This window comes from Olea europaea, chromosome 18 (genome assembly GCF_002742605.1).
Source record: "Olea europaea var. sylvestris chromosome 18, O_europaea_v1, whole genome shotgun sequence".
Taxonomy (NCBI): domain Eukaryota; kingdom Viridiplantae; phylum Streptophyta; class Magnoliopsida; order Lamiales; family Oleaceae; genus Olea; species Olea europaea.
In genome coordinates, this window is record NC_036254.1 from 22,558,556 (window position 1) to 22,577,313 (window position 18,758).

An 18,758-nucleotide genomic window follows, 5' to 3' on the forward strand; every position below is an offset into this window, starting at 1 on the left:
CAGGAAGCTTATCATTTCTTGGAAACCCAAATCAAGTGGTATGTGGATGATGCATCCCATGCCAAAGAGGAGGCTCAACGGGCGAGGGAAGAGGCGGTGCAGGAGTACGTCGCCAACTTCCATAACACAGAGGAGTATAAGAGCTTCAGTGCTTACTGGAGAAACTTTGCCTATGCTGAGGTGATGGAGCGGGTAGAGGAAATATATCCCAATTTGGATCTGACTCAACTCAGTTCTGAATTCGTGGATGAGGTACCTCAGACCCCTACTGAGGAGGTGTAGGGTAATGAAGCAGCTGAGGTAGGGGAGACAAATGCTGATGCTCAACCTGCCAAAGCCCCAAGTACTGAAGCACCTCCCCCATCTACCCAAGCTTAGATTAGTTTTCTTTTCAGTTTTTTGAATGTAATGGCCTGAGGCCCATTTTTGTAATCCTTATTGAAGATCAATAAAAATGCCTGTTTCATTCATTGTTGTTTCTTTATCAAGTGTACGCGCCTCGGACTTAAGCAAAATTACTTTACTTGAGCAAATGAACTGTTTGAGCCTCGGACTTAAGCAAATGAACTTCGGACATAAGCGAATGAACTTTACTTAAGCAAATGAACTTTAAACAACTGTTTGAGCCTTGGACTAAAGTGAATGAACCTCGGACATAAGCAAAATAACTTTTTGAGCCTCGGACTTAAGCAAATGAACTTCGGACATAAGCGAATGAACTTTTTGAGCCTCGGACTTAAGCAAATGAACTTCGGACATAAGCAAATGAACTTTACTAAGCAAATGAACTTTAAACAACTGTTTGAGCCTCGGACTTAAGTGAATGAACCTCGGACACATGAGGTAGCTTCTCCCCTTGGCATTTAGTCCAGCCAAAGGAAGGCACGTGCTATAGCCTCAGAGTTCAATCGAGGTGGCCCACAGGTGGGGCGCGAGCCTCTCCTCCGAGGTGATGACGCATCCCGACCACGGTGGGTGGTGCAGCCATGTTTAGGCTTCTCTCCTTGGCGTTTTGTTTATTTTGGCCAAAGGGAGGCATGTGTTAGAGCCTCGAAATTCCAGCGAGGTGGCTTAGAGGTGGGACGCGAGCCTCTCCTCTGAGGTGACGAGGTAGTTCAACACGTTAATTTAATCACTAAATTTTATAGAACCATAGAAATGTTACAAGGGCTGGGAAAGGTCGTCCAGCAAGATAGTACATTTATTGGTAGTAGATTCTGAGGTGTTCAATGTTCCATGGTCGGAGTTGTGCCTTGCCATTCATGTCTTCAATCCAGTAAGTCCCAGGTCGGACTTCTTCTCTGATTTTGTATGGACCTTCCCAGTTTGGGCCAAGGGAACCGGAACCAGGTTCTTTTAAGGAAACGAAGACCCTCCTAAGTACAAGGTCGTTGATTCGGAATGACCTCTTCTTGACTTTCGAGTTGAAATACCTTGTCATCTTTCTCTGATATGTGCCGAGCTTCACTTGGGAGTCATCTCTTCTTTCTTTGATGAAGTCGAGGTCGAGCCTCCAGAATTCGTCGTTAGTTATCTCGCTGAAGTGCAGACGTCTTGGGGATGGAAGTTCGACTTCCACGGGGCTCATAGCCTCAGTTTCGAATGCCATGAGGAAGGGTGTTTCTCCTGTTAGGGTCCTAGTAGTGGTTCGGATCGCCCAAAGGACTTGGGGTAGCTTATCAACCTAGGCCCCTTTTGATACATCCAGCTTTCTTTTCAAGATGTGCTTAATCGTCTTGTTCACGGCCTCGACTTGGCCGTTTGCTTGTGGGTGGTGAGGTATGGAGAAGTGCTTCTTTATGCCGAGCTCTTCGCATAATTCTCTAACTTTCTTGTTGTCAAATTGTCTGCCATTGTCTGAGACAATTGAGTGGGGAATCCCGAATCGGCAAATAATATTTTTCCATAAGAACTTGGAGGTGTTGGCTTCAGTGATTTTTTCCAGTGGTTCGACTTCGACCCACTTCGTGAAGTAATCAATAGCCACAATTGTAAAACTTGCCCCTCCTCTGCCCTTAGGTAGGGGACCTATGAGGTCCACACTCCATTTTGAGAAAGGCCAGGGGGTAGAGACGGTGGTCAGCTCCTGCGATGGTTGTCGCTGCACCAGAGAGAAGCGCTGGCATTTATTGCATTTTCGTACAAACTCAAGGGCGTCCCGCTTTAGAGTGGGCTAGTAGTACCCCTGCCTCAATATTTTCTGTGCCAAAGACAGCACTCCGGAGTGGTTATCGCATATGCCCTCTTGGACTTCTCTCAATATGTAGGTAGTCTCTTCTCCTCCGACGCACCGTAGGAGTGGAAAGGAGAAGCTTCTCTTATAGAGAATGTCATCAATGAAAAGGAAGTGGGCTGACCTCCTTCTTAGCTTGTAAGCCTCATTCTTGTCAGTTGGCAGTGCCTGGTCTTTGAGGTATGCTACGATTGGTTGCATCCAAATGGGAGTCCCAGTGACCCACATTACTGTTGGGGCCTCGATCGAAGGTAGGAGGAGGTGCTCAATAGGTACTACTGTGAGTAACTCTGAGTCCTTGCTGCTAGCTAGCTTTGATAGTGCATCAGCATGTGCATTTTCGATGTGAGGGATCTGGATCAACTCAAACTTTTCGAAGGATGGGATGAGATTCATCACCATTTTCAGGTAGGAGGCCATCGTTTTATCTTTGGCTGAGAAGTTACCATTGACTTGGCTAACAACCAGTTGGGAGTCACTACTGATGAGCAGCCTCTTTACTTACATTTCGGTGGCTAGCCTGAGGCCTGCAAGAAGTGCCTTATACTCTGCTGCGTTATTGGTAGCTTTGAATCCGAACCTCACCGCCGAGGTAAGTTTGTGACCTTCGGGGCTGATGAGAACAACCCCAGCACCGGAGCCAACTTCCCCAGCTGACCCATCAACGAAAAGATTCCACATGGGGGGTTCGATAGGTTCCATGATTTCGTCCACCTTGGGTAGGTTGGCGAATTCAGCCACAAAGTCAGTTAAGGCTTGCCCTTTTATGGCTGCCCTAGCCTTGAATACAAGGTCAAATTCACTGAGTTCTACCGCCCATTTCAATAACCTTCCTGAGGCGTCAGGCTTTTGGAGTACCTGCCTCAGGGGAAAATTTGTCAGTACATAGACGGTGTGAGCTTGGAAGTAGGGTCTCAATTTCCTAGAGGCCGTGATCAAAGCCAAAGCAAGCTTCTCCATATCGGGGTAACGGGTTTTCGACGATAGGAGCGATTTACTTGTGTAGTACACGGGGAGTTGGGTAGACCCTTCTTCCCGTATCAGAACCGAGTTGATGGCCTCATTGGAGATGGCCAAATATAGTTGTAGGATATCACCGGGCTTAGGTTTGGAAAGGAGGGGGGCCTGCCCCAAGTGTCTTTTCAAGCATTGGAAAGCCTCTTCACATTCCTCAGTCCACTGGAATTTCTTCCCAGCCTTCATTACTTTGAAAAAGGGGAGGCATTTGTCCGTAGCTTTGGACACAAAGCGGCTAAGTGCAGCCACTCGCCCGGTAAGACTTTGCACCTCCTTCGGCTTTTGGGGGGACCTCATCTTGCACAAAGCTTCAATCTTCTCGGGATTGGCCTCAATTCCCCGTTGGTTGACCATGTACCCCAAGAACTTGCCGGAGGCTACCCCGAAGGCGCACTTGTGGGGGTTGAGCCTCATCCTATATCTTCTTAGGATCTGGAAAGTGCTGTTAAGGTGCTTTATGTGGTCTTCGGCCTCCAAACTTTTTACTAGCATGTCGTCCACGTAGACCTCCATTGTTTTGCCAATGAGGTCTACAAACATCTGGTTTACGAGTCTTTGGTAGGTTGCTCTGACGTTTTTCAACCCGAAGGGCATCATTCTATAACAATAGAGGCCTCGGTCCGTAATGAAAGAGGTGTGCTCTTCATCGGTCGGGTGCATGGGGATTTGGTTGCAGCCGGAGTACGCGTCCATGAAGCTCAACAACTCGTGCCCAGCAGTGGAATCCACTAGTTGGTCAATCCTTGGGAGTGGAAAACTATCTTTCGGACAAGCTCTATTGAGGTTGGTGAAGTCAATGCACACCTTCCATTTGCCGTTGTTTTTCCTTACCAAAACCGGGTTGGAGACCCATCTAGGGTAGGTTGCCTCTCGGATGAAGCCGTTTTGGATGAGCTTCTGAACTTCTTCCTTTAGGGCCTCATACCTTTCAGGGTTGAGGGCTCTCCTTTTTTGTCTATTCGGGGCAACCTTAGGATCAATTTTTAGGTGGTGGCAGCTGACCTTGGGCTGTCCTCATGCTTCCAGGCAAAGACATCAAGATTCTTGCTCAGGAAATCCTTAATCTTTTCCTTCAGAATGTTGGCTAGGCATTTGCCTACCTTCAGTACCTTTGATGGGTCTCGGGGGTCTACTGAGAAGCTCTCAAGTTCCTCTACTGGAGATGCCTAAGGCTCGTGTTCCATGATGTGGGGGTCAATTTCATCGATGACCAGTGCCTCTGCATTAGGTGGTGCATCGATCATATCAACATCTTCTTGTTCGATGGGAGCATCACCTAGGACGTCAGCCATGACCACGTCAGCTATGACTACATGGATGTCCCGAGGCTCTGCCTTCTTGATGGGGCTTAGATAGCATTCTCTCGAGCCTCTTTGGTCGCCTCTCACCATTGTCACCCCATTTTCAGTTGGAAATTTCATGCACAGGTGGTGGATGGAGGTGACTGCTCCCAGTTCCTTCAGGGCTGGTCTGCCAAACATCCCATGGTAGGCCGACCTGCTGTCAACAATGAGGAACTCCATGAAGTTCGTCGTTGTACGTGGGGATTCCCCCATCTCTACTGCTAGTGTTATCTTTCCTCTTGGAGTGATGCTATCTCCAGTAAATCCGTACAATGGAGTGATGGTGGGCGTCAGCTGATGATCCAATATCATTTTATCAAAGGCGGATCCGAATAGAATGTTGACGGAGCTGCCGTTGTCAACCAACATTCGTTTGAGCCCATTCTTGGCTATGATAGCCCTCACCACAAGTGCATCGCAGTGGGGGTAATGAACTCCCTCTTCGTCTTCCTGGGAAAATACAATGGGTGGGACCTGATTTCTTCGGGAGCTGCTACCCACGATGTAGCTTGTCAAAGGGGGGCGTTTAGCCTCCCGGGCGTAGTTCCTTTTGGCGTTTCGCGTTTCGTCGCCAACATACGGGCCTCCAAATATGGTGTCCACCTCGTGGATAGGGGCTTCATCTCTAGCTTGCCGGTTTCTTTGGTGTCTATGCCCTTCCCTGGGCCTCTCTGGATCATGCTCCCTTCGCCGTGGGGATACATCCCTTTGACGGGGAGCGGCCTCCTCACACCCACGCTGGTTGTCGTGCCTAGGCGGGGGCCTGTTCACCTGGGACGAATCATGTCTGTCTCAAATGGGTTCCTACCGGGAATGTTGTGCATAATCTCTACAATCCGCTGTGTTATGTCTGTAGGACCTGTGGTGTACACAGTGTCATGGGAGGTTCGGGTTTGACCTATTTCTAGGTCCAGAGCCTCGACCTCGGCCTCTCCCTCGACGGGGCATCTCCTGACCCCCCATCTGATGGGGGTCAGTTATTGGATTGACATCTTCATATGCCAAGGTGGGAACCGCATTCAAAGTGGTGGTGGCAAGTGCTTGACCAGAGTTCTCATTTCCAGCCTGGTTCATCTGGTAGCCCATCAGGTGGGAGGTCGGGCCTCTACCGCACTATCTTTGAGGAGGCGGGAGGCCTCTATTTGCCCTGTTCCTATGCTCAATCAATTCTTCATTGATGATCTCCCTTCTCATCATTTCGAGTAGGGCGTCATAGGTGGTGGGGTCTTGATTCTGCACATCTCTCCAGAATAAGGTATTCATGTTCAAACCTCCCCTTAGCGCGGATAGTGCCTCTCGGTCGCTAACTTGTACGCAATATGTCATCTCGTCGGTAAAGCGTGATAAGAAGCTCTTTAGGGACTCCCCATGTACTTGCCTCATGTCATGGAGACGTTGGATGGGGGCTTCTCCTTCTTTGCTTACCGCGAACCTCTTCAAGAATGTTGTCTTGAACTCAGGCTAGCTTCTAATGCTCCCAGGTGGCAATCTGCTGTACCAAATTTCAGCCGCTCCACTAAGTGTTAAATGGAAGGCTCTGCACTTCACGGCTGGGGTCGCGCCCTTTAGGCTCATGTGGGTTTTATAAGCATTCAGATGCTTTTCCGGGTCGCCTCTTCCGTCATACTTTGGTAATTTTGGCATAGCATAGTGGCTCGGGACCTGGGCATTCCTTAGTTCCCTTGAGAATGGTAGGTTCTCATCGTCGTCGTCCAATTCGCAGGACCTCTGCTGTTCGTCAGAGTCGTACTCATCGGTCTCGTGCCCCGGTTGTTGGTGAGAGGTCCCGGGAAGATCCCTAGCCTCTTCGTCTCTCCTCTGCTGCCTATTTCTAGGCGGAGCAACTCGAGGGACATTTTCTTGCCTTCTTTCCGCCTGTTGAGGCAATGTAGGTAGAGGAGGCGGCCTTGTCCAAGGTTGTTGAGCCTGCTGTTGCCTTTGCCTCGGTTCGACAGGGCTGATTCTGTCAAAAACACTTCCTGCCCTCCTATGTCTTGGGTCTTGCTCATACGGAGGTGGGAAATTATCATGGCTCATTTGGACCTCGGAGGGTCGGCCAGAAGCATAGTTGGAGGAAACATCAACTTCCACTTCTCTTTCAAAGGGGCTCTCACCTCGGCCATAGTCTGGTGTAGCAGTTCTATGACTTTGTACTTCATCCTCTTGCTGGTAGTGCCCTTGGGGGACATATGGAGGAAAGGGGAAGCCTCACTGGCCCTGCATTTGGGCCATAAGCTCCCTCATAGCCAAATTTTGGCTAGCGATATCCCTCATGTTAGCCGCCATGACGGCCATTTCTCTTGATAATCGTGCCGTCGCATGCATCCCACCTCTTCTTTGGTGGTGGTGGAGTCTTTGCCGAGCTGCTGGGACAGCTGGCTGGGGATGCACATTCGTGTTTTCTCTTACTCTCCTGGGGGTATCTTTATTAGAGCTCATTTTCCTTTGTCCGATTTCAGATTTCTCCAGGTAACGGGGCTTCCTCCTGTTCTCTTCCAAGAACAAATCATTTTTCAAGGGGGGTTGCCCAAATGTCCTTTTAGTAAGCTTTTACCACAGGGTTGCTCGTGGTTATGGTATGGTTTCCCACAGACGGCGCCAATCTATTGACCCCAAAAAGTATTGCCAACAGATGTTGGTCCCACCGCGCACACGTGGGCGAATGTCCAACACACTAAGACACGTAGACAGTCTAAAATGAGCAGTTCTAAGGGCGTGGGAGTAGCCCAACGACGCGGGACAGTGACGTTCGGAATTCGACGAGTTGTTCGTGATCCGATTGTACAATAATTATCAACCGGTGTTCGTAAATATATATGTAAATATGTATAAACTCGATTTGTTAATTGCAAGTAAATGAGAGAGAGTTGAGTAAAGTATAGTTCTTTGTATTGATTCTTGCATTAGCCTTTTGATGTTACACAAGGGAAGTATTTATAGTAATACATGTGAAATGGGAGCCCTTGGATGAGGTGGCACGTGGCCTCATCTCTTTAATTCAAACATCACATCCTAGGCATGGAGCTTGACTTGCTAGCTTGCTGCGCATTTATTGCTTTGTGCAGGGCCTCCATACTAGTGACAAGACTTGACCTTTATTCTTATGACAAACGTTCCATCAATCATTCGAATAAGATCTTTATGCAGACGATCTCTTGGGAGAATTGAACATGGAGGACACTCCTTTGTGATTCGGAGGCTCCTGCATCTGCTTCGGGGCTTCGGCCATTTCACACGATACTTCCGCTTGAGGGCTTCAGCTATCTTCAACTAGCTTCAGTATCATGGCTTCGGGTCATGGGCTTCGTTATGTGGACCTCAGGTACGTTTACAGGCCTCGGTAAAAAGGTAGCCTCGGCTAGTGGACTTCGGCTTGAAGGGCTTCGGCATTGCCCACCTCGGCAATCTATGCCACCTCAGCTGGAATGCCACGTGGTTCGCCCTGAATGGACCATAATGGCCCAGGTGAATTGGCCAAGTATGAGCGCACACAACAACCCCAATTGGTTACTGGTGTCAAAGATCCTGGCAAGGACTTGACTGGCTACAAAATAAGGGTTTGGTGGCTAAAAGACAAAAAAGGTGAGTGCTTTAGAAAGCAGCCAGCCTGCTCTAGATTTCTATTGTTTTGCTGTTTTAGTTAGTGATTCATCTTATTACTTGACATGCATCATTTCTTGTTATACCACTACCCTTTACTCGTACCAAGTACTCTGGACTCTAATTATCAACTGATATTTGACGAAGTTTTCCCAATAAAAAGATCTTTGTTCATTATTTCTCACCTGACTTCTATTTTGGAGCTGTAGTAAGGGGGTTGTTGCTTAATATGACCCCTTCAAGAAAGAGTCACTCGGTAAGATGACTCTCTAAGCTAGGACTACAATTTTAATTGCTGAATAGACTTTTTACGTTTCTGAATATAATTTGAATTATTTAATCATTTTGGCCGTTCCCTACCTCCTGTATGAAGGCATGTATAAACCATGAACCTTAATATCCTCTGGCTTCTTTGTCTATTTATCAACGTCTGCTGTTGGGTGGTTTATACTAATGGCGTTGGAGAAATGTTGAACCTAAGAAAGGACCATGGGGGAACCCCTAGATTATGGCATCTCTCCACATTTTGGTTAGAAGCAAGGTGGCATGGAACTACTTTCGTTTACATGTATAGATCCCCAAATTTTGTTACGAACATGGTAGTACATATTTTCGATACTAGGGAACTATTTAACTAACCATTTATATGATTGCAGGGGAATGCAGTTCACAGTCAGGGCAAGTACAAGAAGGCCATACAGAAATATTCAAATGTAAGTTTACATTTTTTTTTCCCTATTTGTTGTATTTTTTGATTTTCCTTTGCTGTGAAGTTTTGTCTTTTGCATGTCTCGTTTGTTTCTCGATCAATATTAGGCTAAGAAAAACCTGAAAGATGTTACTATCTCGAAATGCAGGAGTCTGATCTTCACATGCTCTCTTAATATGATGGCATCTTACTCGGAAACTATAAAGTTGGTTATGCTTATTATATGATTTACTCATAACACTTCAACTTTCGAAAAATCTACAATTTGTACGATAATAAAAACACAATAAATAAAAGAGGAAAGAACAAGAAGAATAATCCAAGAAAGCATTAGAAGTCTAGAAAGGAAAGTTGCTTTCTAATTTGAGCTAAGACAAAGCAAGTTTACGGACAATGTAAGTTGCTTTCTAATTTAGTTGAGGTATGAAGTAATTCAAGATGGGATACAAGTGTTTTGAGCCAATGGCGAGGAGGATTTTGAAAAGGGTGTGGCTTGGGTACCAAATGTCAATGGGTTTACTTGTGCGTGGGAATCACACATCCTCCAGGTTTTGCACATGCTAAATAGTTCGTTTTCTTCGTTGCTTAGCTTTATTCTGATTTGATATAATCTACTTGTGTTTTGCTTTGAGTGAATCACTATGCAATTATAGATCTGGTACTTCGAATTGCTTAAAAGATCTGGATTTCGGCTTAAAAGAGAGAATTTATGTGTAAAAAATGGTTTTGAACTTCTTGAAATGGCGAATTATTCGCGGGGTTAGTTCTTTGTATATGCCTTTCTTTTGTTGTATGTGCATATGGGTTTAATAAAAAAGCCATTAATTTGTTTAGAAACTGTTTACTTTTTGTACTTGTAGCCTTAAAAAATGATCCGAGGGTATGTCATTTTCTCATTCTACCTTATGCAATCCATTGTGCTAAATGTTTTATCAGCTTTACTTTAGGAAAACATCAATTGTAAATTGCTACATAGTTAGTAAGGGACCTGAAATATCGTTTTGCAATTTACACCATGACACCTGATTTTGATCACTTGAATAGATAAAATTCACCTAAGCATGTCTCTTTCTTTTCTGTTATCAGCAGTTAATGGCCAGCAAGGAAGTTATAACACATTTATTTCAATATCTGCATGAAAATGGACAATTCAACATTTAGGGTCTATCTTTAAGTATTCCTTCTGACCAGATGAGAGTGATCCAAAACATAAATACACTAATTGCCGAGGTAGCTTCTGTGTCTTGGAATTACGAAACTTATTATTCCTACTTTGTCCAGTTTATCTTTTTCTTGATGCATTAGTTCATTGCATTTTAGTATTTTTCGCATTTATCTTTCAAGAACTAAAACTGGCTCTGGAAAATTTCGTAACTGCAGTTGGCATTGGAGAAAGATCAGGTGACTCAAGCATTGTTGGCAGAATCATCTCAAATCTCTAAGCTTATGGTAGTTTCATCTTTAGTGATCCTTTATTGTGAAATTTTCCTTATTCTCTCTACTTTTTTTTGAGAGTCTTGATTTTTGGAAGAATCACCCCAAAGCTCTCTAAGCTTATGGTATTTTCATCTTGAGCGGCCCCTTATTGTGAACTTTCCTCTTAGTCTCTACTATGCTGAGAGGAGAAATTGATTTTTGATACAAGTTGTCATTAGGGAAGCTAAATAGTTGATTGGAACAATTGCATTGGAGGACTTTCAGTTTCTTGTGTTCCTATATACTTCTATGTGTTTTAGTCTGTATCCTGAAAGCATATTTTTGAGAAATCATTAAATTTGACTTTCACCTTGCTTGCATCACATACTACTCTAAAATGAAGTAGCTTCATGAAGGGACAAAAAAAATGTTTTATTGAATTTGTGGTTCGTACTTTTGAATGCGTTGTTGCATTCGTGGACTGAGCTGTAATAGTAAAAATCCATTGTTGGATGAGTTTCAATTATATGTCAATCCTTTTGGATTACTAAGGGCGTTGGTGAGATCTTGTGAATGAGCCTTCACTATCATTACATATAGTGGTGTCAAAGTGTGTCAGATTTTCCAATCCTTTTTTAATCGTTGTGTTAGTTTTGAGGTGATTTTTCTTTTATAATAGCAGTTATTGTTATTGGGTAAATGGATGACTTTGACTTTATATTCCCGTACTTGATTTGGTAATTTAAGATTTGATTTTTATTACTTAAAGGAGGATTTTTATTTCAAATGATTTATTCTACATTCTTAATATTTCCCATTCCTATCAGATTAAAAGAATGAAGTTGAATAAGTGGGAATTAATGTTTTGTTGTTATGTTTCTCTTCTTAACTTTCTTGATTCATGAATGATATGGAGATCTTGATGGCAATATGGGGTTTTAGAATCTTGTTTGTGTTTAACATTCCGCATATATGAATTAAGGCATTGTATTTGTAGCTTCTATGTGTATAAAACAATTTGAATTTCACTTTTTTGTTTAACTATGCAAGCATTTCAAGAGTTTAGTTATCGTGACAGTATATTTGAATTGCTTGATTTTTTTGGAGTTTAATTCTACTTTTTTTTTTCTTTTCTTTTTTTTTTTTTTTTTTTTTTTTTTTTGCGTTTAATTATACTTTTTTTCCTTTTTTGAGGAAACTCATTTTTTTATATACATTTATCTTGGTTGTGTACAACCATTTTGATTAATGTCCAATTGATGTTTAGAAAATAGTTGAATTCATACATTTGTAGTATTGTATTTGTAGCTTCCATATGTATACAATATCAAAATTTAGCTTCTTTTGTTAACTGTGCAAATATTTTAATAGTTTAGTGTTATAACTACGTCTATTTTAATTTCTTCCTATTCTTTTTTTGTAAAATCATTTTTTTTAATTGTGTTTTGTTATAAATAAATATGGCACACACTGATTCACTAAAGCCAAGCATTTGATCATGTGAATGGTTTAATTTTTTTACGAAGGGACAAGTAGTATGATATTGATGAAGTTTTTATGTTGCTCTTTCGTTGATTCATTTTATCATTTAGATGAATAATTGTTTAGATTGTACATAATCAAATACTCAATTTTTTTCCTTGTGTAAATCTGAAAAAGGTTGAAACAAATGGAAAGAAATGATCCCAGCAATAACCAAAAAAAGTTTTCATTTCTTAATCTATGAACATTCTTCTTAACTTTAATAAACTAACGTGCAACGCACGTTGGTCACACTAGTATTGACAAAAAGATGATGTTAATAGTACGACAACAGGCTGTGGATGAGTTTCAACAGAGCTTAATTTATAAGGAGGATGGAGGAATAAAAATGAAAGGTATGCCTCTATATTTAAAATAATTATTAAATTTCTTCAATTCATTTTTGAACTTAAATAGAGATTACTTCCACATCCCTCTTGCAGGACACGGCTAATTTACTTGCTGCATATTATCGCACCGTTCTTTTCATATATGTTCTTCCTACATGGGTTCTTTTTTCTTTTGTACTTATAAATATTGTAATAATGTGTCGTTTTACACTGTAATGGCTACTTAAACGACTTGATATTCCTTAATTTTCATTCATACTCAATTTTAAATGCAATCTTACCATTTGTTAAAAATGAATTCAAGATGTCTATCTGATGAAAATTGTCTAATAAAAAACAATTTAGTAAAGTAAAAGATAGTCTTATCTTCAAATGCAGGACTTGAAAGTTATTACAACTGTTCAAACTCAAAGAAAGGATGCGACTGAGAACTATTACTTAAAGTATTTATATGATTTACATGCAGAAATATAAAATATATCTGCGCATAACATACAAATATAAAATAGCTTCATAAGATTATTGATGTTTCTTTGTTGACATTCATGTGAAAGACACCTTCAACTGAACCAAAAAGGTTAGTCTTGTGGACGTGCTTTCTATCGACACTCTAACTCAGTAATAGTTACTTCATTGGTAGCGTCAATGTGAGTGCTCATCTTCAAACTAGAATATGTTCCATTTTCAACATATGCAGGTGGTAATGGTTGTGGCAACGACAGAACTTCTCCTTCCAACATCTCTAGCACTGATTGCATTGTTGGTCGATCTCCTGGTCGATTTTGGACACATAAAAGTCCAACTTGTATACATCTTAGTGCTTCATCTGCTAGAAACTCATCCTTCATTGATTTATCTAAAAATTCTAAGGCTTTTCCTTCATTCCACATCTTCCAGACCTGAACAGATACCATATATATACAACTCGTTTCTTAGTGTATAATTTGGTGACATCAAGTATTAGAAGGATAATCTTTAAGTTAGTTCCTTTACTTACACGCTCAACAGGGTCAACAGCTCTAGGAAAACCATAGACTTTTCTTCCATGCAGAATCTCTAGGACAACAACTCCAAAACTAAACACATCCGACTTAACTGAGAATACACCTTCTATGGCATATTCTGGAGATATATAACCACTGCATACCAATATTGGACAAATTACACAAATTGGTGTGCTGCTTTAGACGGAGGTAGAGATAAAAAGCACGCGTGTTTATCTTGATACTTACTATGTCCCAACAACCCTCAAGGTTTCCATTTCAGCTTGATGTTCTTCTAAAGTACTTGCTAGACAGAAACCAGAAATTTTAGGGTTCATCTCTTTGTCAAGTAAAATATTACTTACTTTGATATCCCTGTGAATAATTCTCAATCCTGAATCTTGATGAAGATGAAGAATTCCACGAGCAATATCAATAGCGATTTTGAAACGTATGGTCCATCCAAGTTTATGACTTGTTTCACCTGTGTCATTTCATGTCAAGTTAGCTCATATATGTTTATCACTATTTAAATGATGCAGAAGTAAGAAAATTATATTCTAGAATCTAAAGTGTAGTCTTAGAAAAATGAGAGGATGACTGGAATCTAACCAAATAAGTAAGCATCTAGAGATTTGTTCTCCATGAACTCATATACAAGTATTAATTCTTCTCCATGAATGCAATATCCGAGTAGTTTAATGAGGTTTGGATGCTGAAGTTTGGAAAGCAAAAGGACTTCATTTTTAAATTCAATAAAGCTTTGGTGGCTATTCGATGCCAACCTTTTAACAGCTACTTCCTGTCCTGTAGATAACAGACCCTATACCGATAGAATAGCATTAGCAGAAAGATTGAACTTCAAATCACCATCCAAATTTCGAAGCAAAACAAGGTAAAGCAAACCTGACCTTATAAACAGGACCAAATCCACCTTCTCCAATCTTATTCGGTTGCGAAAAGTTATTAGTTGCAGCTACAATTGTAGCCAGATCAAATCTATACGATGCAACTTCCTCTCCAAAATGTGCTGCAAGATAATTCCGTCATTCAGTGTGAGACTTAAATTGGATTGAACCTAGTGCTATTCAAATATGTTCGCTCGAGCTTGTCCGTTCAAATTATCAAAGGAACCAAGCTTGACTTGTTCACTTACAGCGACAAAGCAGCCTCAATCAAGAGCTTGAGTTATAAGCTACCTTACATACAATTTTTATTACTTGAAAAATTTCAGGAGACATAAATATCCACTATTGACAAAAATTGTTTCACAACTAAAACAACAAACAAATACTACGTTTTTCTTCCAATAATTTTGGGATCGTATGAATCCTTTTTAGGCTATCTTCCATTTCTAGACTCACTGAAACATCAAAAAATGAGAAGCATTTTGATAATAATATTTGAGAGTCTAAGACTTTGCCTTCACGCAAACACACAAATAGAACTTATATAAGATAGATGTCTAAAACAAGCCTAAGATTAATTTCTAGCTTGGGGGTTTGGCTTCAGGCTCCAACTCGATCTTGTGGTAGACTGCCCTCCTAGTAATTGATTGCATACCGTCTTGCTATCTAAAGCAACAAGCCATAATACGAAAAGCAAAATTAGAATGAGGGTCCGAAGGAGAATCAGAGGTAAGACAAAGCAAACTCTAACCGCTGCCCTCGGTCCTAACAGCTTATTTACCCCTTAGATGAAAAAGGTTGGACCTTACGCTATTCTATTCCTTTCTCACGTCAGAAATTGCGGTCCGGGTAAAGCTACTACCCTTAATACACCTTCGCGGGAGACGACGGGGGTGGCTGCTCCAATTATAAATGATTCTTTGTAAGCTTTGTCATAATAAATCCACAAGGTAGACAGGTAACAGACCGTAAGACAAGAATATGTAATGTATTAAACTGCATCTATTTCTTCTTATTGAGCTTAGGGTGAGTTGCTGAGACAACCATCTGAAATCACTTCCAATTACGAGGATGTTATCTACTTTGTATGCAGTCATTACAATACCTGGTATTGATAAATGGGTTTTCTTTATTATGTTTGCCCTTTTCCATAATGCATTCCATAGCCGAAATCGTGGTAGCTTATAAGCAATTTTGTTTTTCTTATACACTTGTGCTTCTCTGCCTGATGGCTCGGTATACTGAACCATTTTGCTTCTTTCAGTCAGAGAGAGTGGCATATTCTGCTCATCCACAGAGGACATTTCTTCTATCTCGGTGTTAATTGAATGTAGAGTTTCCCCAGCACGAGGCACGACACTATCAGAACTAGTTATCTCTGGAGCAGAAGATTTTGAGCTTTCCTGTTGCTCCAGTGCAGACTCAAGTTGTACCACAACTTGAGCCATTGTAGGCCGTTTATTTGGTTCGTCATGCAAGCATCTTTTAGCAACTTCAAGAAATGTCATCAGGCTCTCTGGTGATATTTGTGCCCTCAGACTTGGAGCAACAAGGCGATCAATTTCTCCTTTGCTGATGCAATCTTGAGCCCAAATGGCGAGGATCCTCTGCTTATCCTCTTCGACTCTTCGATCCAGTGCTGGTCTTTCGCACAGTACTTCCAACAACACAACCCCGAAGGCATATGTGTCACTCTTCCTTCTCAATCTACGAGTTCTGAAATAGTCTGGGTCAAAATACCCATATGTACCTTTAACGTTAGTGCTGACATAGCTTTGCACCCGATTTCTCTTTCGAGCTTTGGCCAACCCAAAATCTGAAATCTTAGCCTCCAAATTTTCATCCAGCAGGATGTTCGAAGCCTTTATGTCACGGTGTATGATTCCTTGATCAGTGCCAGTGTGAAGGTAGTCTAATCCTCGGCCTACCCCAGTGCAGATCCTCAGTCGCTGCTCCCAAGAGAGAGAGGAGTGATAATCACTCTGTCCACTGAGTCCAAAGAGATGGTCAGCCAATGTGCCACTAGGAACATATTCATAGAGAAGGATCATTTCTTGGCATTCATTGCAGTATCCGATTAAAGAAATGATATTAGTATGTTGGAGCTGCGAAAGGGTTTCGACCTCTGTCCAAAACTCGCGCGCCCCTTGCCTGGAATTGGATTTTAATCGTTTTATGGCTACAATCTTTTGCTCCTTACTAATAAATCCTCTGTATACTTTGCCAAATCCACCCCTCCCAATAACAAGTGCATCATTGAAGTTCTCAGTAGCTGATTGGATCTCAGTAAGCGAAAAAGGACGACATAGTTTTTCAGTCAAGCCTGATGGCTTGTATCCAGAGTCGGTACAGTTATCTTCCCAAATTTTCCGCAACTTATAAGTAATGATGTTGACTAGGGAGATTATAATTACTGCACCAGTAGCAATTGCATTTCCATGACCAAAAAATGACAGTAAATTTTGCACTGTAGCAGATTTTGAAGATCGTCTGGGAGGGGAGGGGTTTGGACTTGCAAGACTATTATCGTGGTTGCTCAACTTCAATATCTCCAATCCTCTGAAGAGTTCAGTTACCAATTCATCCTTTAACTGCAGGGAAATTGATAGATCACGCCTGCCATCTTCTTTGTTTCCTTTCACCATCACCATATAGTCTCTGTGCAAATGGATTCCACTGACGACGCTCCTCTCTTTGCCAATAGCAACATTAGTTTCTGCAATCATGTCATTTATGGAGACACTGAATACGCTGTTTCTAGTCTCTGCCATCTGAAGTCCCCTCTCGCAGAAATGAAGCCTGAGCAAGTATCCGAATCCAACATCCACAGACGTTTTCCAGGTAAAATCTTTGATCTTTTCATCTGGAACTGTTGCCCATTTCCCAAACATGCCAAGATAAGGAATAGGGTCCCATTTGAAATTTAATCGCTGCATAATTTCAAGCGCAGTGCTGTTATCGACATAGAATCGAGATTTTTGGCCAACCACTCGGGCTCCAAGATCATCATCATCATGAGAGTAATAAAGATCACTAGGCATGGATAATACCTCTATTCCATTTATAAAAGCATATGTTTTATCAGATTGACTGTGTTCAGGAGAGAAAATTATACTCAGAGGTTGATTCTGTTCTATATTCATGCAATACTCCTTAACCAAAGACTTCACGCCGAGGGCATCAGCAGTTAGTGAAGCACTAAAGTTTCTAAGGAGGGTGAAAGCCCCGGCTTCGACAGTGAACAAATCCTTAAATTTTTTGTAACGTTGGTAAGAAGCCAAACTGAAGTGAAGACGAATAAGTTTCTGACCTGGACTAACTTGAAACGTGTAGGAGAATTGCTTGCGAGAGATTCGAGCTGTCTTGTAGGGAATGGGATCTGTTGAAACGAAATTATGGAAGGCAGTTGAAGCGGTGGATGAGCCTTTTATCACTAGTGAGGAAGTAGATTTTGATTCTGTTATATCTCCAGTCCATTCCTTGTTATTGAAGGCGATTGAAATGCCAGTTGAACCACAGTTAATAGCTATATCCCCTGTGAGGTAATTATCTGCGGAATGAACTGCTAAGGTGCAAAGAAGAGGATAAAGGAAGAAGAAGACTAGATTAAACATTTGGGATAAACTGGAGGGAGGGGATGCTGATGACTTGTTTGGTATAGAAATGGATGGCGTTGAGGAAGAGAAAAAAAGCTCAAACTTTTCCAGTCCTCTCTGCTAAAGAAAGGCAACAAGCGTTTGTTTTGTCAAAGTCAATTCTCCCCCGCAATTGCCTGGTAACTTCAAAGATGATTGAGCTAATAACGACGAAGACAAGTCAAGGTCCTACACATTTTACGCGCTTAGATTTTTTTATGTAAAAGGATGCTTCCATATTCCCCAAATGCACAACACGAGAAAAAAAGAGAGAGAAGCTGACAATAAAAACTTTTCTAAGACCAGCTTTATTTTGTAAATACTAGTAATTGCTAGGTATATTCTTGAAGTTTTTACTGTTTCAAGTCAATATTATAAAGATTAAAATTAAGAAATTTGCACAAATGATGCTTTAAATGTATATTTATGTCCACAAGAATGGACAGAAACTATTCAAAAATGACTTTTTGCACATAATCAATGGGATGAGATGTCAATGCCAAGAATGATATGTTAGGGACCATTTGCTCAGAAGGACCATATGTTAGGGACTATGTGTACCAATTTTTCTAAATTTAATTGCAAACGACAACAAAATATCCCAAAAAGTAGATGAATTTTCATTGATGGTTCTTAACCTCAATTTGGTGCGAATTAAAATTAGTCTTTTAGAGCCTGTTTGGGGGTGATTTTGAGAATTAATTTTTTGACCGTTAGTAGAAAAGTGAGGTCCACATATGAGAGAAGAAGTCAAATATGACGGCTGAAATAGTGAAATAACGGTCAAAAAATTAATTTTTTTGGGAAGAAATCACTTCCAAACAGGCTCTTAGTAAATTTTGATAAAAGTTAATAAAATGTATGATTGAGAAGTTGTGAGCCACATAAAATGTGTAGTTAAAATTATTTATTGACTTTAATTTAGATTAAAATTAATATTTTAATAATACCAAACATGGTCTTAGTAAACCAGTTCATTAATTGAGTTTGAGCATAATCTTCCGAAATTTTGAGTGGTCGTAGGATAGGTTTTGCGTAGATAA

The 18,758-nt window shown here is 41.3% G+C and overlaps 2 protein-coding genes across 4 annotated transcripts; both read right to left on the bottom strand.

The window, feature by feature from the left end:
• Positions 1–1,684: 1,684 nt before the first annotated feature.
• Positions 1,685–4,162, bottom strand: LOC111366872 (the record flags this gene model as incomplete). The annotated part of the gene is made up of 4 exons (XM_022987559.1): positions 1,685–2,101; positions 2,402–2,587; positions 2,774–3,091; positions 3,281–4,162. Coding segments are annotated over 4 exons (1,803 nt in total), but the record flags the coding sequence as incomplete, so codon positions are not given.
• An 8,372-nt stretch (positions 4,163–12,534) lies between these two features.
• Positions 12,535–17,850, bottom strand: LOC111367800 (putative receptor-like protein kinase At5g39000). 3 transcript variants are annotated; one of them, XM_022988860.1, is made up of 6 exons: positions 15,186–17,849; positions 14,084–14,202; positions 13,785–13,995; positions 13,422–13,656; positions 13,187–13,328; positions 12,535–13,088 (listed from the first exon to the last, which is right to left on the bottom strand). In XM_022988860.1, exons 1-6 carry the CDS (start codon positions 17,692–17,694, stop codon positions 12,789–12,791), a joined length of 3,516 nt encoding a protein of 1,171 aa, XP_022844628.1. In that variant the 5' UTR covers positions 17,695–17,849; the 3' UTR covers positions 12,535–12,788. The 3 variants fall into 3 exon arrangements, 2 of the variants coding, with proteins under 2 accessions (XP_022844628.1, XP_022844629.1); XR_002697890.1 differs by having other exon boundaries at positions 12,952–13,088; positions 13,538–13,656; positions 15,186–17,850; XM_022988861.1 differs by lacking the exons at positions 13,785–13,995; positions 14,084–14,202.
• Between the last annotated feature and the right edge of the window lie 908 nt (positions 17,851–18,758).

Coding starts and splice junctions, on each gene's coding strand:
- LOC111367800 (XM_022988860.1), bottom strand. CDS start 17,694: ATGTTTAATCTAGTCTTCTTCTTCCTTTATCCTCTTCTTTGCACCTTA. Junction 13,657..13,784: donor TCTAGATGCTTACTTATTTG/GTTAGATTCCAG, acceptor GAAATGACACAG/GTGAAACAAGTCATAAACTT. Junction 13,329..13,421: donor TTGAGGGTTGTTGGGACATA/GTAAGTATCAAG, acceptor ATTGGTATGCAG/TGGTTATATATCTCCAGAAT.